Source organism: Staurois parvus, unplaced genomic scaffold (genome assembly GCF_062004578.1).
Source record: "Staurois parvus isolate SC_StPar_1 unplaced genomic scaffold, SC_StPar_1.0 ptg000018l, whole genome shotgun sequence".
NCBI classification, from domain to species: domain Eukaryota; kingdom Metazoa; phylum Chordata; class Amphibia; order Anura; family Ranidae; genus Staurois; species Staurois parvus.
In genome coordinates this window covers 1,204,280-1,230,124 of record NW_028317814.1, presented here as the reverse complement: position 1 = coordinate 1,230,124, position 25,845 = coordinate 1,204,280, and the positions used below count along the sequence as shown (strand labels likewise).

At 44.9% G+C, this 25,845-nt stretch overlaps 1 protein-coding gene across 1 annotated transcript in view; it reads right to left on the bottom strand.

Moving 5' to 3' along the window:
- The window catches only part of LOC149473010 (cytochrome P450 2K1-like), a 28,140-nt gene extending 17,692 nt beyond the window's left edge, over positions 1–10,448 (bottom strand). The window contains exons 1-4 of the mRNA XM_089681908.1: positions 10,254–10,448; positions 4,924–5,086; positions 3,913–4,062; positions 821–981 (exon numbers count right to left, since the gene is read on the bottom strand). Coding sequence (XP_089538034.1) covers positions 821–981; positions 3,913–4,062; positions 4,924–5,086; positions 10,254–10,448 — 669 coding nt within the window. The remainder of the gene's footprint in view (positions 1–820; positions 982–3,912; positions 4,063–4,923; positions 5,087–10,253) is intronic.
- Positions 10,449–25,845: the final 15,397 nt, after the last annotated feature.

Here is a 25,845-nt window from a genome sequence, read left to right as displayed (position 1 = left end):
ATGAAAATCAAAAAGTTTGGATTTCAATATACCTAAAAATGTTGATGTAGCACCCTCCTGGATACAGTGGGTGCTGGGATACGTTAATTCAGTAGTAGTAGAGCTAGTTGTTCTGCCAGGAAAATTTAGTTTTGGGGTCACTATATCCAGAGGAGCTGTAAATTGTTTGGGTTGTATTGTAAGTGTTAGAGGAGGTAAATATAATTCTTTCTCACTGTATCTGGTGGAGCTGCACTTGATTGTTTTGGTCTGGTCTGTGTTCCAGAGGTTGCATGATTGTTTGCTTCCCTTGTTCACCTGAATGAGCTCTGGGTAATAGAAGGCAGGAAGATTCTGATCAGCAACTTAATATTTCTGTAACCCTAGCCAATCCCTTGAAGTCCTGGCCCAAAGGATTCTGGGAGAATGCAGGGAGGAATATCACAAACTGGGAAGGGGAGTGCTTGCCCTCCCTGGGCTCTTCTGCCATGTGCTTGAAGTTGGAGGGTCTGCAGCTACTAAAGGTTACTGAAGCTGACTGAGGGGCTGTTGTCTGATGATCTATTCTGGTACTACTGGGAGCAAGTGCCTGCAGGAAAAATGCTGGCTCCTACAGTACCGCTACATTGACAGGAATTTTGAGATTGAAAAAGAATGCACCTTCAATTAAAAATAGACTGCTTTTTTACCGAAAATGTAATTGGCAGCCAATCATATCTTAGCAGTTTAGCATAGCCACACTGATGAAAGCTGATAACCCTCAAGTCAATATTACAGGTTCCTGCACGCCACTGCACTTTAATACTTAAAAAGACCAATAACAAATAAAAGGAATGCTTACCGCAACCTTAGGTGTGCCTACCAGTTTGGCATTTTCACTCATAATTTGAATTAGTTTTTTAAACACTGGGTCATCGTATTCAAACCTTTTCCCAAAAATGATAGAGCAGATGACATTAGACACCGCGCTGTTTATTATTACATTTGTGTCAAATGGCTTCCCTGGATGTTCCACATTAAATGAAAGGGAAAGAAAAGCAGGGATATATTTTAAGTCATAAAAGCAGTTTAATATTTCAACTAATCTATAGGTTCATATAATTTTGGATTAGATATAAAGTCAGCAAGGAAACCTGCAGGTCTTGAATATGTAAGTGTTAACACAAAGAACTGCATAGACAACAGTCATATTGAAATGTATTATTGAAAATGGAAATTCCAATATGAACAATTGACTCTAACTGGAGCCTTAAGGGTAATAAGGACCTTTATCCATAGTGACACTTTGAAGCACACACATTCTCCCTTTTTAAAGTAACCAAACACTTTCCATTATTCTAATGCCTTCCTATAACTGAACATCAACTTTACGTTCAATCTTTCCGTAACAGCTATACAGGCTCCTCTCCTGCACTGTAATTGCTTAGTCTGATTCCCCTGAACACCGAGAGCTTCTCACATTGTGCATTGGAAACTGCAACAAGTTAGATAGAACCTGTCTCATTTCATAGATGGAAGACATCCAGCATAACCAATCCCTTTCCAACCTAGCCTGACTGTCCATGACCCTCCCTTTTTATTTATTAAATTTCAATTGTTTTATTCATGAAGGTGCAGCATTAGCTATGTATACCACTCTGCTGTCCCCTCACATCACCAATGATCTGAATGCATTGCATTAAGATGCTCAGAGACCCAGTGGTGACATCACTGGGTCTGAATAAAGGCATGCATTTAAAACAGGTTTTATTTAGAATCTTATTAGCATGTTGATTTGTGTTTGGGGAACCAGGAAAGGCAACATTGGCATTAAACTGCAGCTTTAAAGTCAATGTTTTCCAAGAGAAATATGGTGGGTTGCCATTGCAGAAATCTTCTGAAAATGCTAGCTGCCTGATTCTCATGCTGCCCATGTGGCTTTGCTGCTTTCGGAGTCAGTCAAGCAAAAAAGTATTCAGAGTAGTAAAGACAGAAGTTCCTATCTACTACATACTGGTTCTGAGTTAATGGCTGTAACAAGGCAAGAGGGTCAGCATGCAATGATGCACTAGTTATCCTACAAATATTTTATTAGATTTGCAGATAATACTACAGTTGTTGGCCTTATTAAAGAGGTAAGGAGCTCTATAAAGAGGTTCGGAAGGTGGTGGAGTGCTGCCCCAAACGGAATTGGTTGCTAAAGGTTGCAATAACTAGAATTTATTACTGATTTTAGGAAACGGTCTTGACTTAGACCCACTGTACATAAATTGGATTTGTAAGGAATTTATATTTCTGAGGATCTAACTTGGTATGCTGATATTTTGGCAGTTGCAAAAAAGCTTGGCAGGGACTATACTTCTGAGCGTTCCCAAGAAAAATGCATGGGGAGAACAATTACTAGTTAGCTTTTACTGCTCTTCAATTGAAAGCATACCGGCATACAGTATTTCGGTCTGGTACGTGATTTTCTCAGTGAAAAAAAAAATTATAATTACTTCTGCAGAGTAAAATGCACCGTAAAAGATCCCTTGCACCCAAGCCATTACCTTTTAGTTTAATGTGAGTTTATTGAGATTCTAAGGTTGATAGGTACAAGGTACAGTGCACGAAAAAAAGAACAGGTAGGGTGGAGAGATGAGTAACAGACTATTATAACATAGGCCATTGCCTTTTGCCCTCTGGTAGAAGCTATAGGAATATTAAAGTTCAGATGAAGAAATTCTGGAATAGATTCTTTTCTAGAGCTATCAGTTCACTCAAGCAATTCAATTACTGGACTAATGTGTGACTATTATAAAAAGTAACTGGAGAGTAAATGGTGCCAAAGCCTGATGTTATAATTTTAAATATTACAGTTTAATTCAATTTATTGAGTAGTAATATATTTTTTAAGAGGGTTTATTTTAAGTCGGCTGAAATAGATTTGAACCATCTATGGGCAGGCTGGTTGTACCCAACTCAATCTTTGTATGACTTCTGTACAGCCAGCATGTTGGATTTTTACTTGAGATTATTGCCAGCGGCAATAGCAGCTAACAATAATCACTGTGCTCTCTCGTCAGGGACTGCTCCCTGCACCCCCCCTTTCCCAGTGGGGAGAGCCCAATAGATCCATGGGAAGGATTCCCCCATCAACACTGACTGTGTTCATGGGGGAATCAAGGTTGCAGGAAAGAGAATTGCTTTGCCAATGGCCTGCCTTAGTGGTCTTTGTGGCTGGTTTGGTGTTTTTGGCAATGTTTGAAGAGTGGCGACCATATTTCATTGTATTTTAATACAATGGAAATAAATTATTTTTCAATAATTTTTCCTGTGTTTTTCTCAGGAAGGGTTATCTTTATAAAATTTATTAAAACAGAATTTTCAAAAGAAAAACAAAGCAAATTAGACAAATTCATGTGCTTTACAAGGTAACCGGCGCAAAGATGATCAGAAGGGAACTATCTTTGTTGAAAATTATACTTAGAGGAGATCCACATTTGACTTGGTCAGAGATTCTTAACTCTTGAGAAAGTAACCTGCTTTCTGAACTAGAGAAATGCTGACTCATGTATGAGTCAGTGACAGAAACTGACATACAAAGTCCAGCTTACTCCCTGTGTTTAGCCTTCCACTGTAAGCAACCAGACTATTGGGGTGCAGCTACAGCTTATCCAAAGTCTGGAATTGCTAAACATTTGTTCATTACATTTCAGTATGAATAAACCGATACAGCTCTGCTTTTTGTATTTAAAAAAACTGAATAGAACATTTTTTAAAAGTTTAGTTCCCGGCATGGTGCTATATCACCATATGTGCTATACTCTGGAATAAAAGGAGTTTACTATTTAGGTCTCATTAGAAGAACCCTGTCTGATTGATCCCAGATTCTTCCTTAGCTAGTGTGAAGAACCCCCCCATTTTAATAAAAGAATACATTTTGAGCAGTTTTTGTTCAGTAGACTTCATTACCATTGTGTGACTTGAAATTTTCTAGAAGAGGAAATAGCTCATCTTGTATTCTGGCTTCTACTGTTTTCTTCCCCATTCCAAAGTCTCGAAGGGTTGAGAGAGTGAACCTCCTTAAAGCTTTCCACAATTCTCCATTACTAAATATTATACCTAGAATACAGATAATGACATGTAAGCTACAGTTTATTCTTTAGAATTAGTGTGCTTATGTAATAGGCCAAATAGACCCCAAAGTACAGTAGCCTACCGTACCTACTGTAGCCTACCGTAACTGTAGCCTACTGTAGTAATTTTCCTTTACTCATTGAAGCTGAAATTCAGTTGGTTACTTTGGTTGGTGAACTCATGTTCACAGCTTGAGCATGAGACACTTGATCTTTACTGATTTGTGTGAATTGGGGCAAACTTCTGAATCATAAAGGAAGACTTTCACATGGGCGTTCCATTTTTTCCAAGCAAAAACAGATCAGTCTATATCCGTTTTTCATCAGCTTACATGCGTTTTTTCCTCAATTTACATCAGTTTTTCATCCATTTACATCTGTTTACATCAGTTTTACATCCGTTTACATAGTTTTTTTGTCCGTTTACATCCATTTAGATACGGTTTTTGCCCGTTCAGTTTTTTCTTTACGGAGGAAAAATAGGGTTTTCTTACGTTCAAAAAAAATGGATGGTAACAGATACAGACGTTAACAGATGTAAACAGATAATCTTTCGCTTACATCCGCTATTCCATAGAAATACATGGGTGTTTGTTTTTCATCTGTAAACGGACAGATGAAAAACGGACATATGGAATGCCCGTGTGAAAGAGGCCTCAAAGTATTTGAATAATGATCACATTATCACATACCTAATGCATTGAGAATGTAGACAGGAGACATATATGGATTAGGTATAAAAGCAACCTCATTTGTACATTTTTCAGGCCATTAGAATAGACTTAATGAATTGTATAAGATTTATCATTGGCCCAAAAGGTGCATAAAATGATAACGCTAACCGTACCTTTTTCTCTAAATAAAAGTTTGAAGATTGGTACATCAGCTCTTTCTCCAAAATCATCAGCTTGGTTGACCAGGGCATCCTTCACAGCCCTGTATCCTGTAATCACCACAACCTTTCTGGGTCCAAAATGTATAGTAAAGATTTCTCCATATTTTTCAGAGAGCTGCAATACAATTTATTTAATTCTTTATTTTCAGCAACAAATTATACAAAACAACAAAGAAAAAAACAACAACAAACAAACAAAATGCTGTGACAACACACATGTTGTATATCATACTACAATGGGTCAAACACAGAAATGACAAATAGTTCAATAAACATAGTAGTTTATTCCATAAGCAGGAGAAAATTGTGAGACAGACAGCAAATCAATATATATTTGATATATCAAAAAGAAATATGTGAATTCACTAACTCCAGGGTGACCAGTGATGTTACAACCACAAAATGAATAAGAGTGGATGAATACAGGGATTTTTGTCTCAGACAGAAGAGGGAATCCCAGATCCCATCAAAGAGGTTTTATGTAGAGTGAATTCAGAAAGTATTCAGAGCGCTTAACTTTTGCCACATTTTGATATGTTACAGCCTTATTCCAAAATGGATTAAATTCATTTTTTTCCTCAACATTCTACAAGCAATACCTCACAATGACAGCGTGAATGAAGTTTGTTTTGAAATCTTTGCAATTTAATAAAAAAAAAAAAAAAAAAACACGTACATAAGTATTCACAGCCTTTGCTCAATACTTTGTTGAAGCACCTTTAGCACCAATTACAGCCTCAAGTCATTTTGAGTATGATGCTACAAGCTTGGCACACCTATTTTTGGGCAATTTCTCCCATTCTTCTTTGCAGTACCTCTCAAGCTCCATAAGGTTGGATGGGGAGCATCGGTGCACAGCCATTTTCAGATCTCTCCAGAGATGTTCAATCAGGTTCAAGTCTGGGCTCTGGCTGGACCACTCCAGGACATTCACAGAGTTGGCCCATAGCCACTCCTTTGTTATGTGGGCTGTGTGCTTAAGGTCGTTGTCCTGTTCAAAGATGAACCGTCGCCCCAGTCTAAGGTCCAGAGCGCTCCGGAACAGGTTTTCATCAAGGATGTCTCTGTACATTGCTGCATTCATCTTTCCTTTGATCCGGGCCAGTCTCCCAGTTCCTGCCACTGAAAAACATCCCCACAGCATGATGCTGCCACCACCATGCTTCACTGTAGGGATGGTATTGTCCAGGTGGTGAGCAGTGCCTGGTTTCTTCAAGACATGATGCTTGGCATTCAGGCCAAAGAGTTCAATCTTTGTTTCATCAGACCAGAGAGTTTTGTTTCTCATGGTCTAAGAGTCTTTCAGGTGCCTTTTGGCAAACTCCAGGCGACCCGCCATTTGCCTTTTACTGAGGAGCGGCTTCTGTCTGGCCCCTCTACCATACAGGCCTGATTGGTGGAGTGCTGCAGAGACAGTTGTTCTTCTGGAAGGTTCTTCTCTCTCCACAGAGAAACGCTGGAGCTCTTTCAGAGTGACCATCGGGTGCTTGGCTACCTCCCTGGCTAAGGCCCTTCTCCCTCGATCATTCATTTTGGCCGGGCAGCCCAATCTAAGAAGATTCCTGGTGGTTCCAAACTTCTTCCATTTACAGATGATGGAGGCCACTGTGCTCATTGGGACCTTCAAAGCTGCAGAAATTTTTCTGTACCCTTCCCCAAATCTGTGCCTTGATACAATCATGTTTTGGAGGTCTACGGACAATTACTTGGACTTCATGGCTTGGTTTGTGCTCTGCAATACACTATTAACTGTGGGACCTTATAGAGACAGGTTTATGCCTTTCCTAATCATGTCCAATCAACTGAATTTCCCACAGGTGGACTTCAATCAAGTTGTGGATCTCAAGGATGATCAATGGGAACAGGATGCACCAGAGCTCAATTTTGAGTGTCATGGCAAAGGCTGTGAATACTTATGTACATGTTTTTTTTTCTTTTTTTTTTTTAATAAATTACAAAGATTTTAAAACAAACATCTTTCAAGTTGTCATTATGGTGTATTGTTTGTAGCACGCTGAGGAAAAAAATGAATTTAATCCATTTTGGAATAAGGCTGTAAGATAACAAAATACGGCAAAAGTTAAGCATTGTGAGTACTTATTGGATGCACTGAATATTATGTAAAAAGTAATGTGAGAAGGAAAAGTGTGTAAGTGAAGGAAAAAAGGAAAGGAGTAGGAAGATGTGAGGGGAGGAAGGGGAAATTAAAAGGAAGGCCTCAACTCCTTCTACAGTGGGAGGGGCATTGATCTTGTTATGCTCTGCCTGCTTCAGTTTCAGGAGAGCAGATTCTTCAAGATATTGCAGGATAAGGGCATCCCTCTGATCCGGTGAGAGATAGCATAGGGAATCCGAAAGGTTGTATAGAGATGAGTAGAAATCTTTCAAACAGTTTAAGATGTAAGTTACAGATCAAGGTTTCTGAGGGACTATGCTAATGAGATTAATTGCCAAATTCATGGAACAGTCGTCTACTGTACAACATCTTAACGCTCACTCTAGGCAGAAGTAACAAATTTTCTTGATCACATAAAGTAGCCAATTTTGTTGTTAATTTGACCGCCTGAGTCTTTTTGTGCTGTGCTTCAAGAGATTGGATTAGCTGCAATACAATTTTATGTAAATGTCTTTGCTCCACTGCAGTCATCTGCACTATAGGGTGGATGCTTCAGTTAGGAAAAGTTTTCCATCTCCAAAGAAGCAAAGGTTTCTGGGTAAAGTTACTTTGTACTCCAGTAAAGTCACTTCTATAGCACTTCACATTCTGCCCTGATGAGACTGTGGTCCAGTGAAGGCTGTATGGTAGTTCTAAACACCCAGTTGATGGGGCATTTACACAACAAGGTGAGAAGTGACTTTTATAAATGAAAACACATACTGTACTTTAAACAGTATGTACCATAGTTTTAAAAAATCCAGAAAAAAATAAATTTGCTTCTATTATGAATAAATACTAAACAGTAAAAAAGCTAATTTTGTAAAAAAAAAAAACAAAACACAAAACTTTTTTCTCCTCTGTTACTCATCTGTCAATATTGGTTATTCATATGATGTTAAACAACCAATCTGTGCTGCTACCAAAAACCTACCTAATTATTGTTTATTGTTGTGTTTTGTGCCTTGGTACTGTATCTTCCCATTAAATAGTATAGTTCACTGTTAGACATTCCCTGCTTCCCTATGATCCTTTTTACTTTTGTTTCCTTCCCTCCATGAAGTAAATACCTTTATAACCAGTATAACCTGCAAAGTCTGGAATAAATTACATTGGATTCACACTCTTGTTGAGTAAGAAGGAGAAACAGGAAGGCGCTTCTAAGTGCAGTATTCCAGGTCAACTTTACTAAAAAGCGGTTAAAAACACTTACAATGTAGTAGTACAAACAGGCTCTAATGTAATATGTCAGTAGCAGGGCTCTGTCCTCTGAGCAATGGAGCCACTGTGCCAGCCAGCAGCTGCAGGGGGAGCTTGAGGAGAGGTGTTAAAGATGGCCGCCGCTCTGTTCGGACCGCTGAAGCACACGCTAGAATGCATGCTGTCCATGGACCAAAAGTGACTTGAGCATGGATCGGTGACGCGTTTCAGAGCATGAGCAGAGCTCTGCTCATGCTCCGAAACATGTCACCACTCCATGCTCACGACACTTCCGGTCCGTGGACAGCGTGTGTTCCAGTATCTGCTCCAGCGGTCCGAACACTCTTGGCGAGTTGAAACTGTCTGTGGAATTTGCCTATTTAGCAAATTGCCATGCTGTCAGCACAGACTGGATCAATTTCTCAAGGTGGCATTTGAAACAGAACACATTCAATTGTAGATCTGATTATTTTAAATTATCTTTTTTGTAAAAAATAAAAAAAAGATCACTTGACCAAAGGCTTTCTTTAGTTAAAATAGACTAAACTTTCCATAGGCATTTATAAATCTCCCCACTGATCAATCTTTTCACTTGGGAAGAAAGCAAGTACCAGCCCAATGGGAAGATTCACTCTATTTGGCCTGGTCTTGGATTTTTGTCTCCAGCACAAAAGCAATTGATAATCCAAAATGATTCTAGCTGATGCAGTTGAAAATGAAGAATGTAGAAAATGAAGGTGAGAGGTAATCTGGCAATATTGAAACTTGTTCTGGTGAAAGCTGTTTAAGTGGGGATATTCCCTTACTCTGTAGGGATCTCTTCTTACTTTTTTGCTGTGTTTCTAAGAGAGGCAGTGATGGGAACTCTCCTTGATGGGACACAGACAACAAAAACAAATCTGACGGATCTTGTCTACTCCAAAGTTTTGCTTTGCATACACTTCAATTGGTTTAGGTAAGCTTGATCACCAGAGTACCAAACAAAACATTTGATCTGATGCATAACATAGAGATGTAGTGTGTAAGGGTAAAATATTTGCAGCAGAAGGAAAATAGATTGATGAATATAGAGGCAATATAGTGATATGGAGGATATACTTCCGACAGAATATATATTTTTGGTTTTGGGGATGGTAAATATTTAAGACCATTAGAAGTATATTTCTAGTTGGGACAAGGGATATATTGCTGGGTGAAGACAAGTGCATTGTTTGTTAATAATGTTGAAGATGTTATAATGTTGGTTGTTTGCTATTCTCTAAAGCTACACCTGCAGTTGGCCACACTCATGATTTGCCACAAAGTGTAGATAAAGTTTGCCAACCTAAGTACACCAGAAAGTAAGACCTTCAAGAAAAACCACAATGGCTTTGGGATGGGTTTGTTCTAAATAACAGTTGTAAACACTGATAATACTACTTTTGGCAAACTGTCACGGTTGTCCTTAAAAGAAGATGGACATTGATCATCACTTTCCCACAATTTGGCTGTTCAACATTTTTACAGATTACATATTCTATCAGTACAAAATAAGCAAATAATATATGATATTAAAAGATCTCCAATATAATATGATATAATATAAATCAAGAAGGATGCTTCATTTGATGTATATTAATATTACAACCAAGAAGCCTTATTGTAAATATTAGTATTAACTGGTCTACCTCCATTAGTGACTCATATGGATTTTTCAGGTTCACCAGATTGTACAGAATACAGATCAGCTGTTTGCATGTGTGCCAACAGTATAAAATAATCGAATAGGCAAATATTATGGTGGTAAAAGATCTCCAATATAATATAAAAGACAAATGATTATATGAGATATATATATATATATATATATATATATATATATATATATATATATAAAAAAAACAACCAAAGTACCCTTACTGTAAATATTAATATTAACTGGTATTACCTCCATTAGTGACTCATATGGCTTTTTCAGGTCCACCACATTGAGGTTCCCAATTAAAGGAAGAGGTTTAGGACCTGGAGGCATCTTTCCATTGCTCTTCTTAGATCCATTGATCCAGTATAAAAATAATACAACACATGTTGTAAAACAAAGCAACAAGTCAATCCTTGTGAGAAGGTAGGTGAGAAAAGTCATAGTGTAGAACTGAAATGATGATATCATCAATATGGCACAGCTTTTATATGCATGCTGTTAATTCTTAACATACTAATCTTTACTAGGGCTCACTGGACATTATTTCCTTAGCTTGTTATTGCATAATTTTGTTTTTGCATAGATGCTATGGATTGTACTGCACAAACCCCTATAACCCTTTGCCAAGAGGCAGTTACTACGTTATCTGCAATGTAGCTGTTTTGATGCCAGGACTTAAAGTTCACACATTAAGGGTGTGAGCCACACATTCAATATGTAGTGGCTCAAGTTCATTTAGTAAACTGTGCAACTTTTAATCATGAAAACATTTAGCAGATTAGAATGCAGAAATAAAAAAAAAATATTTCTAGACATGCATTTATTTCTGAATGAGACATAGGGGTTGATTTACTAAAACTGGAATGTGCAAAATATGGTGCAACTCTACAAAGAAACCACTCTGTTTCTAGGTTTTTTTTGTCAAACCTTAATTGAACAAGCTGAAGTTAGAAGCTTATTGGCTACCATGTATAGCTGCACCAGAGTTTGCACTTTCCAGTTATAGTAAATCAACCCCATAGGATACATTTTCAATGCTGTACGTGCACCATGCACTTCAGCACAATTGTTTGGTCTCTGGTTCTGCCTCTCCCTTTCCTAGACTGTTCTTCTGTATGATTACAAGAGGCTGATACTTCTTGCTTACATTACTTGCATTTAAAATATATTTAATATTTTTTTACCTGAACAAATAACTGCATTTTTTTAAAAATCTGTCTGGAGTTAAAGGAGTAATAAAACCAAAAACAAAAATGTATGTTGCAACTTACAATGTCTTCGATATGGTGGTTGCATACATTTTTTAGACCTTTTTCCTTTATTTCCATCTTTCAATCCTACCAGTAAGTCTATTATTTTCCAGCATTTTTTGACAGGCCAAGCTGTCCAGCAAGGCTTGAAGGGAAACCTCCCTGCACAGATCCCATGCTGAGCCAAGAGTGGGAGAGAAGATTCCCAGCTAAAGGGAAGGAGAGAAAGCTGTGGCAAGCCATGGCTTTCTCCCGTCTCCTACAGCTGAGGATCCAGACCATCTGCCTCCATCCTCCACTTGATAGCTGATACCAGTGTATACATCCCCACACGTCTTCTCTCTCACTCTCCGCTCAGCATGGGATCAGTGCAGGAAGGTTTCCAGCTCCGCTCCTGTGTGAACTCGGGCTATGACAAGCCTGGGTTCACACAGGAGCAGTGGGGAAACCGCATCCGATTTGGACAGGAATTGAATTCCTGTTCAAATTGCATTCTATTCTTTGCAGTGCAATTTGCGTCCATACATTTTGTATTGATGCAAATTGCACTGCAAAGTATTGGTTTGGGTATCGGGAGCATTTTCACAAGTATGAGTGAAAATACTCAGTATCAGCACCGATACCTGTATTTGTATCAGTGCATCCCTACTTGCTAGTCCTTTCTTCTTTTAGGCTATGCTTGGCCTAATAAATTCTTTGAAATACCTCAAGGTATATCAGTAAGTGCTGGATGAACATGGTGTGTAATCTTCGGGTGTGCTGAGAGATCACAAAACAATTCAACGGCTCCTCTGGGATATATGTGTAAAACCTGCATCCCAAAAGGAAAAAAATATTGCTGTAACTGCTTAAAAGACTTAAAATGATCTATTTGGCTGTAATTTTGTAATCAAGTCCATCTAAATCTGCTACTGCATGTAACTACACTCTCAGATTGATGATGCTTCTGTGCAAGGGTATCTGTGTTGTTCCTCCATCCAGAGTGAAGCCACCAAAGCCAGACACTGTGTAAATGGCCTGATCACCAGGTGAAAATAATAAAAAAAGAAAGCCTAAAAAAAGGAACTAATGCAGCTGCCATATTTAAGGACTGGAAAGTTGCAATATATATGAAATGTTTTATTTTAGGTTAATACACCTTGTAAGCTTATATCCAGTAGCATAAATCCTCTGTGCAGAAAAGGATGCTTTCTGCCACCTCCTACATGCATACTGGTAGGTCCAGATCCCTTTTTAGTATGGGCTCAGACTATGGCTGGGTCTGCCTTCTCTATCATTTCATGCTCCGTGTTGGCCTCTGGTTTGTGTCCTGCAGAGAATATTGTAGCCTTCAACTGTATGTCAACCTCTCTAGTTCTTGTATGTCCACTATAACCATCTTTTTACGTTTCAGTCCTGCCTAATCTTGTTTTGTTATCTGTGTCTTGCTTCAACTTTCTAGTAGTTTTTTCTAGTCTTGACCCTCTTATATGTGCTCCCAGTGTCTTCTTGTCAACCTGAATGTCCTTGTGTAGCGCTATCCCTGAAGGAGCCACTTGGTAATTTGGCTTCACTGTTCTAAGCCTCAATTTTAGAAACACCCTTAGCCCCTTCGACACACCTGGCTGAACGAAGGTTACTGCAAGCACTTATAGGAACACAGGTATAGATACCTTTAACTTGGTTGTGAATTAGCACAAGGAAATTAACACAAGACCATTTAGTGGTAAATTAACTCAATGTATTGGTTAGAATACATGGTGGTTTGAGCATAAATGAGCATACAGAAGGTTGGTTCAGACGCGGTCTGCTAGATAGTATAAGCATTACCTGCAATGTGAATAATAATAATACTATAACTAAATTAGAGTGTACTCTAGGAGAATGGCTAGGATATGGTGCAATGTCACCTAATAGGTGCCTCTTAGTATAAGCAATAAGTGAAGGTCTCTGTGTAGCAGCTGTAAAGGGACAGACTGTAGTCCTAACTCTTCAGCAGTGGCTAGCGTTGGGACCCAGTTGTACCATTGGTGCACAAGAGAATACAGGCAGCAAGAAGACTACTTGATGGTTTATGGTCAGTTCTAGAGATGAGCGAATCGAAGTATCCGAAGTGGAATTCGAGTCGAATATCGGAAAAATTTCGATTCGTGCCGAATCCGAAAAACAGCCTAATTCGGACGCGCGAATCGAAATTTTTCCGAAAATGGCGGCTGACATGTGCGGCGACGGAGCGGGGATGTCGGGGAAGGCGCGCAGACAAGGCGCGCTGCCCCATAATGCATTCCTCAACGACATGTGATCGCATCAGCCAATCAGCAGCCAGCCAGCCAGCACTGTGTAATGGTCGAGGTATATATAGCGGCCATTTTGGAAATCTTCATTTGCCTGCAGTCATTGAACAGAGGCAGACCGCTCTGTACTAGGGACAGGGACAGAGTTAGGGCCACAGAAACGAGAATTGGGGACAGAGAGAAGTTACTTAGGGACAGAGAACCATTACTCAGGGACACAGACTTGTTAATGAGGGCCACAGAATCGTTATTTAGGGACAAAGAAACGCTAGTTAGGGCCACAGAATTCATACTCAGGGACAGACAGAATTGTTACTCAGTGCCAGAGAATTGTTACTTAGGGCCACAGAAACGTTATTAGGGCCACAGAATTTTTACTCAGGGACAGACAGAATTGTTACTGAGTGCCAGAGAATTGTTACTCAGGGACAGACAGAATTGTTACTGAGTGCCAGAGAATTCTTACTCAGGGCCACAGAATTCATTCTCAGGGACAGACAGAATTGTTACTCAGGGACAGACAGAATTGTTACTGAGTGCCAGAGAATTGTTACTCAGGGACAGACAGAATTGTTACTGAGTGCCAGAGAATTGTTACTCAGGGACAGACAGAATTGTTACTGAGTGCCAGAGAATTGTTACTCAGGGACAGACAGAATTGTTACTGAGTGCCAGAGAATTGTTACTCTCACAGACACAAAATTGTTACTTGCACAGACACAGAATTGTTACTTGCACAGACACACAATTGTTACTCAGGGCCACAGAATTCATACTCAGGGACAGACAGAATTGTTACTGAGTGCCAGAGAATTCTTACTCAGGGCCACAGAATTCATACTCAGGGACAGACAGAATTGTTACTCAGGGACAGACAGAATTGTTACTGAGTGCCAGAGAATTGTTACTCAGGGACAGACAGAATTGTTACTGAGTGCCAGAGAATTCTTACTCAGGGACAGACAGAATTGTTACTGAGTGCCAGAGAATTGTTACTCTCACAGACACAAAATTGTTACTTGCACAGACACAGAATTGTTACTCGCACAGAGACAGAATTGTTACTCAGGGCCACAGAATTCATACTCAGGGACAGACAGAATTGTTACTGAGTGCCAGAGAATTGTTACTCAGGGACAGACAGAATTGTTACTGAGTGCCAGAGAATTGTTACTCTCACAGACACAAAATTGTTACTTGCACAGACACAGAATTGTTACTTGCACAGACACACAATTGTTACTCAGGGCCACAGAATTCATACTCAGGGACAGACAGAATTGTTACTGAGTGCCAGAGAATTCTTACTCAGGGCCACAGAATTCATACTCAGGGACAGACAGAATTGTTACTCAGGGACAGACAGAATTGTTACTGAGTGCCAGAGAATTGTTACTCAGGGACAGACAGAATTGTTACTGAGTGCCAGAGAATTGTTACTCTCACAGACACAAAATTGTTACTTGCACAGACACAGAATTGTTACTTGCACAGACACACAATTGTTACTCAGGGCCACAGAATTCATACTCAGGGACAGACAGAATTGTTACTGAGTGCCAGAGAATTGTTACTCAGGGACAGACAGAATTGTTACTGAGTGCCAGAGAATTCTTACTCAGGGCCACAGAATTCATTCTCAGGGACAGACAGAATTGTTACTCAGGGACAGACAGAATTGTTACTGAGTGCCAGAGAATTGTTACTCAGGGACAGACAGAATTGTTACTGAGTGCCAGAGAATTGTTACTCAGGGACAGACAGAATTGTTACTGAGTGCCAGAGAATTGTTACTCAGGGACAGACAGAATTGTTACTGAGTGCCAGAGAATTGTTACTCTCACAGACACAAAATTGTTACTTGCACAGACACAGAATTGTTACTTGCACAGACACACAATTGTTACTCAGGGCCACAGAATTCATACTCAGGGACAGACAGAATTGTTACTGAGTGCCAGAGAATTCTTACTCAGGGCCACAGAATTCATACTCAGGGACAGACAGAATTGTTACTCAGGGACAGACAGAATTGTTACTGAGTGCCAGAGAATTGTTACTCAGGGACAGACAGAATTGTTACTGAGTGCCAGAGAATTCTTACTCAGGGACAGACAGAATTGTTACTGAGTGCCAGAGAATTGTTACTCTCACAGACACAAAATTGTTACTTGCACAGACACAGAATTGTTACTCGCACAGAGACAGAATTGTTACTCGCACAGAGACAGAATTGTTACTCAGGGCCACAGAATTCATACTCAGGGACAGACAGAATTGTTACTGAGTGCCAGAGAATTGTTACTCAGGGACAGACAGAATTGTTACTGAGTGCCAGAGAATTGTTACTCTCACAGACACAAAATTGTTACTTGCACAGACACAGAATTGTTACTTGCACAGACACACAATTGTTACTCAGGGCCACAGAATTCATACTCAGGGACAGACAGAATTGTTACTGAGTGCCAGAGAATTCTTACTCAGGGCCACAGAATTCATACTCAGGGACAGACAGAATTGTTACTCAGGGACAGACAGAATTGTTACTGAGTGCCAGAGAATTGTTACTCAGGGACAGACAGAATTGTTACTGAGTGCCAGAGAATTGTTACTCTCACAGACACAAAATTGTTACTTGCACAGACACAGAATTGTTACTTGCACAGACACACAATTGTTACTCAGGGCCACAGAATTCATACTCAGGGACAGACAGAATTGTTACTGAGTGCCAGAGAATTGTTACTCAGGGACAGACAGAATTGTTACTGAGTGCCAGAGAATTGTTACTCTCACAGACACAAAATTGTTACTTGCACAGACACAGAATTGTTACTCGCACAGAGACAGAATTGTTACTCAGGGCCACAGAATTCATACTCAGGGACAGACAGAATTGTTACTGAGTGCCAGAGAATTGTTACTCAGGGAAGACAGAATTGTTACTGAGTGCCAGAGAATTGTTACTCAGGGACAGACAGAATTGTTACTGAGTGCCAGGGAATTGTTACTCTCACAGACACAAAATTGTTACTTGCACAGACACAGAATTGTTACTCGCACAGAGACAGAATTGTTACTCAGGGCCACAGAATTCATACTCAGGGACAGACAGAATTGTTACTGAGTGCCAGAGAATTGTTACTCAGGGACAGACAGAATTGTTACTGAGTGCCAGAGAATTGTTACTCTCACAGACACAAAATTGTTACTTGCACAGACACAGAATTGTTACTTGCACAGACACACAATTGTTACTGAGTGCCAGAGAATTGTTACTCAGGGACAGACAGAATTGTTACTGAGTGCCAGAGAATTGTTACTCAGGGACAGTCAGAATTGTTACTGAGTGCCAGAGAATTGTTACTCAGGGACAGACAGAATTGTTACTGAGTGCCAGAGAATTGTTACTCGCACAGACACAAAATTGTTACTTGCACAGACACAAAATTGTTACTTGCACAGACACAGAATTGTTACTCGCGCAGACACAGAATTGTTACTCAGGGCCACAGAATTCATACTCAGGGACAGACAGAATTGTTACTGAGTGCCAGAGAATTGTTACTCAGGGACAGACAGAATTGTTACTGAGTGCCAGAGAATTGTTACTCAGGGACAGACAGAATTGTTACTGAGTGCCAGAGAATTGTTACTCAGGGACAGACAGAATTGTTACTGAGTGCCAGAGAATTGTTACTCGCACAGACACAAAATTGTTACTTGCACAGACACAGAATTGTTACTCGCACAGACACAGAATTGTTACTCGCACAGACACAGAATTGTTACTCAGGGCCACAGAATTCATACTCAGGGACAGACAGAATTGTTACTGAGTGCCAGAGAATTGTTACTCAGGGACACCTAATCGTTGAATTAAATAGTATGTCAGACAACATGCAGAGGAGTGGCAGAGGAGGCAATGTTTTAGGAGCGAGCAGACGTGGCAGCAGAGGAAGGGGTCGAGGCAGCAGTATTCGCAGCCAGAGGCCAGTGCTCCCGGTGTCATCCAGCGGTCGTGTCTCCACCGACAACCCTGCCGTCATTGATTGGTTGGCTCGGTCGTCTTCCTCTTCCCAGGTCACCTCTGACACCTACAGCCAACGGTCGGTGGGTACGTCAGACACAACCGTTAGTTGGCATGGCCCGGGACCAAGCCCACTGAAATCACGTGTCCTCTACCTGCCCCTGTCCTTTGCTGTTCCCTCACCAAGCGAAGTATCGCATGCTGTGGGCTCAGCCCCACTGTACAGTGAGGAAGAGCTAACAGAGGGCGGTCAGGAACGGGGGGAGACATCGGCCTTTTCAGCAGCCAAGCGAACAAGTACTGGCGAGGAGAGTGGCTCGGTAGCCGGTCTAGAGACAGGTCTGTCTCCTGACCCAGACGCAGCCGAGGGGGCTAGTAGTGAGGCGGAGACCCTACTTGATGATGAGGAGGTTGATCGCACTTGGCAGCCTCGTCGTCATCAGGCAATTTCTTCCGCATCATCAGGAGAAGAGGGTGGCAGCTTGGCAGCGAGCAAAACAGTCGGTGGGTTGCCCAGGAGACAGCAGCAGGGTCGCATCAGTGTCAGTGGAGCCAAACGTCCACGGAGTAGAGCACCAGCTCCACTGCAGCCTACCACCACGGCCAGTAGTGGTGCCGGTGCGCACGGAGGAAGTAGCAGTCAGCCAGTGAAGAGTAGCGGGGGCAAAGTTTCCTACTCGGTGGTGTGGCAATTTTTCCTCAAGCCGCCCGAGGAAGTAAACGTAGCCGTATGTCGACTATGTGGCCAGAAATGCAAGCGTGGCCAGGGGGCCCATGTTGGGACTACAGCGTTGCGTCAGCATATGCAGCGTCACCATTCGGTGGCCTGGGAAAACCGTGATAAACATACGGCGGTTCTGCCTGCCCCAGCCCCCGCTCCATCACCCGCTCCGTTACTTGCTCCGTCACCCGACGTCGTCAATCGCCCTCTATCAGCCAGTCAAGGCTCCAACACCTCTGCTGAGGGGAGTTGTCGCTCGTTGGCATCTTCCGCTCGTTCAGATGCTCCTTCTCCTGCTACTCCTCTTCTCGGATTCCGTCAACAGTCTTTCTTGGAATCCGTATCCAAGAGACAACAGTTTGCGAGCACGCACCCGACGGTGCAAAAGCTGAACGTCCTCCTGTCCAAGTTGCTGGTGCTGCAGTCCCTCCCTTTCCAACTGGTGGACTCAGCACCTTTCCGAGAAATGATGGCTTGTGCCGCGCCGCGGTGGAGAGTGCCAAGCCGTCATTTCTTTGCCCAAAAGGCAGTGCCAGCCCTGCATTCACATGTAGAAGAGATGGTGGGCCAGTCTTTGAGCATGTCGGTCTCTGCCAAAGTGCACGGCAGCGCCGACGTGTGGAGCTGTAACTACGGTCAGGGACAGTACATGTCATTTACGGCCCACTGGGTGAACGTGGTGCCGGCACAGCCGCACCAGCAACTTGGACAGGTCACGACGCTTTTGCCTCCACGTTTGCACGTCCTTGGTCCAGCAAGCATGTCCGCCTCTACCACCTCTTTTTCCGCCGTGTCCTCAGCCGCCACCCCCGTGCCAAGTCCCATTACCCGACCGGCATATCACATGTGCAGGGCGCAACGGTGTCACGCTGTGCTGCACCTGGTATGCCTTGGCGAACGTAGTCACACAGGGGAGGAACTGCTGAGTGTAATGAACAGAGAAATCGACAGATGGCTGTCTCCGCGCAAACTAAAAATCGGAACCATGTTGACTGACAACGGAAAGAACATGGTGTCTGCTCTGCGTCAAGGAAGGTTGTGCCATGCGCCATGCATGGCTCACGTGTTCAATCTGGTTGTCAAGCGGTTCCTAAAATCCACCATCCCACTGCAAGACATCCTTAAAATGTCACGTAAACTGTGCATGCATTTCAGCCATTCCTACACCGCAAAGAACACCCTCATTGAGCTGCAGCGGCAGAACGGAATTCCACAGCATCGCCTGATCTGCGACGTTGCAACAAGGTGGAATTCAACCCTACACATGTTAGACCGCCTTTACGAGCAGCGAAAGGCCATCACCGATTTCCTGATGTTACAAGCGGATAAAGGTACTCCCCTGTGTAACTTAGATGTCAGCCATTGGCAGCTCATGCGTGACACCTGCCGCTTGCTCAGGCCCTTTGAGGAGGCCACGCTATTCGTGAGTCGGCAGGACTATGGGATGAACGACGTCATTCCTCTGTTGCACGTCCTGGAACAAATGCTGTTAACAATGGCTGGTCAGGGTGCGGTAGACGTGGCGCACAGATCTCAACGCCACATGACCCCTGTGGGGGCAGGACAGGAAGAAGAGGAGGAGGTAGAGGAGGACATTTGTGCTCAGGAATTATTGAGTGAAATGGGTGGTTTTTCCACTCAGCGGACAGGAGTGGAGGAGCAGGAGCATCTGGTAGAGGAGGAGGAGGAGGAGACAGAGGACCCAGACGCACCGTGGCAGTATGCTGTGGAGATGGAGGCAGGGAGTCCCTCGCATTCCTTGGCACAAATGGCCCATAGCATGCTCGGTTGCTTGCGTAGCGACAGCCGAATAATAACCATCAGACAGAGGGATGACTTTTGGCTGTCCACCTTGTTGGACCCTCGCTACCGGTCCAAAATGGTGGCCTTTTTCACACCTGCTGAGAGGGAGGCCAAAATTACGTACTATAAAAACCACCTATGTAGTCAGTTGGTCTCTGCCTTTGTGCGCCAACGTCCATCCTCAGACACTGTGGGCCCTGTGCGCTCGCGTTCCGCTGGCATGGCAGCAGGGGAGGGGTGGGGTGGTAGGAGCAGTGGCAGCTCCACCAGCAGTGGCTGCCTCAGTCTGCAGTCGATGATGAGTAGCTTTCTTCACCAGCGCAGTGAGGAAACTACTAACCAGCCGCAGCAGCAGCAGCAGCATCAGGTGGACCTGGAGCAGGAGCTCAAACAACAGGCTTGGGCCTACTTGGACAGCACCCTGCCAACCGAGGTAGACAATCCCCTTGACTACTGGGCAACGAAACTTGACCTTTGGCCCCAACTAGCTGAATTTGCCCTTGAAAGGCTGTCATGCCCGGCCAGTAGCGTGGCATCGGAGCGCGTGTTTAGTGCGGCAGGAGGTATTGTAACTCCGCGGAGGACACGACTGTCCACCCAAAGTGTGGAGAGACTCACGTTTGTGAAAATGAATCAGGCGTGGATTAGTCTGGATTTCAAACCACCAGTTCCTGACACAACTGACTAAATCCGCCATGAATCATGCCTCAAACATGTGCCACTTTCAGGTCTCCTCACACTGCTGGTGTGTTTAATTTTTTGACATAGGGTGCTGGCAGATTACGGGCCTCCTATAGCTGCTGCCAGGCCCCTAATCTGCCATAGGCCCCTATATACCGCCTCCTCATGCTGCTGCCAAGTCCAGAGTCTCTCATGGGTCCCTGTACGGCCTCCCATTGCTGCTGTCTCCATCGCCACACTCTGCTGCCATGTGCCACTTTCAGGTCTCTTCACACTGCTGGTGTGTTAAATTTTTTGACATAGGGTGCAGGCAGATTACGGGCCTCACATAGCTGCTGCCAGGCCCCTAATCTGCCATGGGCCCCTATATACCGCCTCCTCATGCTGCTGCCAAGTCTAGAGTCTCTCATGGGTCCCTGTACGGCCTCCCATTGCTGCTGTCTCCATCGCCACACTCTGCTGCCATGTGCCACTTTCAGGTCTCTTCACACTGCTGGTGTGTTAAATTTTTTGACATAGGGTGCAGGCAGATTACGGGCCTCACATAGCTGCTGCCAGGCCCCTAATCTGCCATGGGCCCCTATAAACCGCCTCCTCATGCTGCTGCCAAGTCTAGAGTCTCTCATGGGTCCCTGTACGGCCTCCCATTGCTGCTGTCTCCATCGCCACACTCTGCTGCCATGTGCCACTTTCAGGTCTCTTCACACTGCTGGTGTGTTTAATTTTTTGACATAGGGTGCTGCAAGATAACGGGCCTCACATAGCTGCTGCCAGGCCCCTAATCTGCCATGGGCCCCTATATACCGCCTCCTCATGCTGCTGCCAAGTCCAGAGTCTCTCATGGGTCCCTGTACGGCCTCCCATTGCTGCTGTCTCCATCGCCACACTCTGCTGCCATGTGCCACTTTCAGGTCTCTTCACACTGCTGGTGTGTTAAATTTTTTGACATAGGGTGCAGGCAGATTACGGGCCTCACATAGCTGCTGCCAGGCCCCTAATCTGCCATGGGCCCCTATATACCGCCTCCTCATGCTGCTGCCAAGTCTAGAGTCTCTCATGGGTCCCTGTACGGCCTCCCATTGCTGCTGTCTCCATCGCCACACTCTGCTGCCATGTGCCACTTTCAGGTCTCTTCACACTGCTGGTGTGTTAAATTTTTTGACATAGGGTGCAGGCAGATTACGGGCCTCACATAGCTGCTGCCAGGCCCCTAATCTGCCATGGGCCCCTATAAACCGCCTCCTCATGCTGCTGCCAAGTCTAGAGTCTCTCATGGGTCCCTGTACGGCCTCCCATTGCTGCTGTCTCCATCGCCACACTCTGCTGCCATGTGCCACTTTCAGGTCTCTTCACACTGCTGGTGTGTTTAATTTTTTGACATAGGGTGCTGCAAGATAACGGGCCTCACATAGCTGCTGCCAGGCCCCTAATCTGCCATGGGCCCCTATATACCGCCTCCTCATGCTGCTGCCAAGTCCAGAGTCTCTCATGGGTCCCTGTACGGCCTCCCATTGCTGCTGTCTCCATCGCCACACTCTGCTGCCATGTGCCACTTTCAGGTCTCTTCACACTGCTGGTGTGTTTAATTTTTTGACATAGGGTGCTGCAAGATAACGGGCCTCACATAGCTGCTGCCAGGCCCCTAATCTGCCATGGGCCCCTATATACCGCCTCCTCATGCTGCTGCCAAGTCCATAGTCTGTCATGGTCCCTGTACGGCCTCCCATTGCTGCTGTCTCCATCGCCACACTCTGCTGCCATGTGCCACTTTCAGGTCTCTTCACACTGCTGGTGTGTTAAATTTTTTGACATAGGGTGCAGGCAGATTACGGGCCTCACATAGCTGCTGCCAGGCCCCTAATCTGCCATGGGCCCCTATATACCACCTCCTCCTGCTGCTGCCAGGTCCAGAGTCTCTCATGGGTCCCTGTACGGCCTCCCATTGCTGCTGTCTCCATCGCCACACTCTGCTGCCATGTGCCACTTTCAGGTCTCTTCACACTGCTGGTGTGTTAAATTTTTTGACATAGGGTGCTGCAAGATAACGGGCCTCACATAGCTGCTGCCAGGCCCCTAATCAGCCATGGGCCCCTATACCGCCTCCTCCTGCTGCTGCCAGGTCCAGAGTCTCTCATGCCATGTGCCACTTTCAGGTCTCTTCACACTGCTGGTGTGTTTAATTTTTTGACATAGGGTGCAGGCAGATTACGGGCCTCACATAGCTGCTGCCAGGCCCCTAATCTGCCATGGGCCCCTATATACCGCCTCCTCATGCTGCTGCCAAGTCCAGAGTCTGTCATGGTCCCTGTACGGCCTCCCATTGCTGCTGTCTCCATCGCCACACTCTGCTGCCATGTGCCACTTTCAGGTCTCTTCACACTGCTGGTGTGTTAAATTTTTTGACATAGGGTGCAGGCAGATTACGGGCCTCACATAGCTGCTGCCAGGCCCCTAATCTGCCATAGGCCCCTATATACCGCCTCCTCATGCTGCTGCCAAGTCCAGAGTCTGTCATGGTCCCTGTACGGCCTCCCATTGCTGCTGTCTCCATCGCCACACTCTGCTGCCATGTGCCACTTTCAGGTCTCTTCACACTGCTGGTGTGTTAAATTTTTTGACATAGGGTGCAGGCAGATTACGGGCCTCACATAGCTGCTGCCAGGCCCCTAATCTGCCATGGGCCCCTATATACCACCTCCTCCTGCTGCTGCCAGGTCCAGAGTCTCTCATGGGTCCCTGTACGGCCTCCCATTGCTGCTGTCTCCATCGCCACACTCTGCTGCCATGTGCCACTTTCAGGTCTCTTCACACTGCTGGTGTGTTAAATTTTTTGACATAGGGTGCTGCAAGATAACGGGCCTCACATAGCTGCTGCCAGGCCCCTAATCAGCCATGGGCCCCTATACCGCCTCCTCCTGCTGCTGCCAGGTCCAGAGTCTCTCATGCCATGTGCCACTTTCAGGTCTCTTCACACTGCTGGTGTGTTTAATTTTTTGACATAGGGTGCAGGCAGATTACGGGCCTCACATAGCTGCTGCCAGGCCCCTAATCTGCCATGGGCCCCTATATACCGCCTCCTCATGCTGCTGCCAAGTCCAGAGTCTGTCATGGTCCCTGTACGGCCTCCCATTGCTGCTGTCTCCATCGCCACACTCTGCTGCCATGTGCCACTTTCAGGTCTCTTCACACTGCTGGTGTGTTAAATTTTTTGACATAGGGTGCAGGCAGATTACGGGCCTCACATAGCTGCTGCCAGGCCCCTAATCTGCCATAGGCCCCTATATACCGCCTCCTCATGCTGCTGCCAAGTCCAGAGTCTGTCATGGTCCCTGTACGGCCTCCCATTGCTGCTGTCTCCATCGCCACACTCTGCTGCCATGTGCCACTTTCAGGTCTCTTCACACTGCTGGTGTGTTAAATTTTTTGACATAGGGTGCAGGCAGATTACGGGCCTCACATAGCTGCTGCCAGGCCCCTAATCTGCCATGGGCCCCTATATACCGCCTCCTCATGCTGCTGCCAAGTCCAGAGTCTGTCATGGTCCCTGTACGGCCTCCCATTGCTGCTGTCTCCATCGCCACACTCTGCTGCCATGTGCCACTTTCAGGTCTCTTCACACTGCTGGTGTGTTAAATTTTTTGACATAGGGTGCAGGCAGATTACGGGCCTCACATAGCTGCTGCCAGGCCCCTAATCTGCCATGGGCCCCTATATACCGCCTCCTCATGCTGCTGCCAAGTCCATAGTCTGTCATGGTCCCTGTACGGCCTCCCATTGCTGCTGTCTCCATCGCCACACTCTGCTGCCATGTGCCACTTTCAGGTCTCTTCACACTGCTGGTGTGTTAAATTTTTTGACATAGGGTGCAGGCAGATTACGGGCCTCACATAGCTGCTGCCAGGCCCCTAATCTGCCATGGGCCCCTATATACCGCCTCCTCATGCTGCTGCCAAGTCCAGAGTCTGTCATGGTCCCTGTACGGCCTCCCATTGCTGCTGTCTCCATCGCCACACTCTGCTGCCATGTGCCACTTTCAGGTCTCTTCACACTGCTGGTGTGTTAAATTTTTTGACATAGGGTGCAGGCAGATTACGGGCCTCACATAGCTGCTGCCAGGCCCCTAATCTGCCATGGGCCCCTATATACCGCCTCCTCATGCTGCTGCCAAGTCCAGAGTCTGTCATGGTCCCTGTACGGCCTCCCATTGCTGCTGTCTCCATCGCCACACTCTGCTGCCATGTGCCACTTTCAGGTCTCTTCACACTGCTGGTGTGTTAAATTTTTTGACATAGGGTGCAGGCAGATTACGGGCCTCACATAGCTGCTGCCAGGCCCCTAATCTGCCATGGGCCCCTATATACCGCCTCCTCATGCTGCTGCCAAGTCCAGAGTCTGTCATGGTCCCTGTACGGCCTCCCATTGCTGCTGTCTCCATCGCCACACTCTGCTGCCATGTGCCACTTTCAGGTCTCTTCACACTGCTGGTGTGTTAAATTTTTTGACATAGGGTGCAGGCAGATTACGGGCCTCACATAGCTGCTGCCAGGCCCCTAATCTGCCATGGGCCCCTATATACCACCTCCTCCTGCTGCTGCCAGGTCCAGAGTCTCTCATGGGTCCCTGTACGGCCTCCCATTGCTGCTGTCTCCATCGCCACACTCTGCTGCCATGTGCCACTTTCAGGTCTCTTCACACTGCTGGTGTGTTAAATTTTTTGACATAGGGTGCTGCAAGATAACGGGCCTCACATAGCTGCTGCCAGGCCCCTAATCAGCCATGGGCCCCTATACCGCCTCCTCCTGCTGCTGCCAGGTCCAGAGTCTCTCATGCCATGTGCCACTTTCAGGTCTCTTCACACTGCTGGTGTGTTTAATTTTTTGACATAGGGTGCAGGCAGATTACGGGCCTCACATAGCTGCTGCCAGGCCCCTAATCTGCCATGGGCCCCTATATACCGCCTCCTCATGCTGCTGCCAAGTCCAGAGTCTGTCATGGTCCCTGTACGGCCTCCCATTGCTGCTGTCTCCATCGCCACACTCTGCTGCCATGTGCCACTTTCAGGTCTCTTCACACTGCT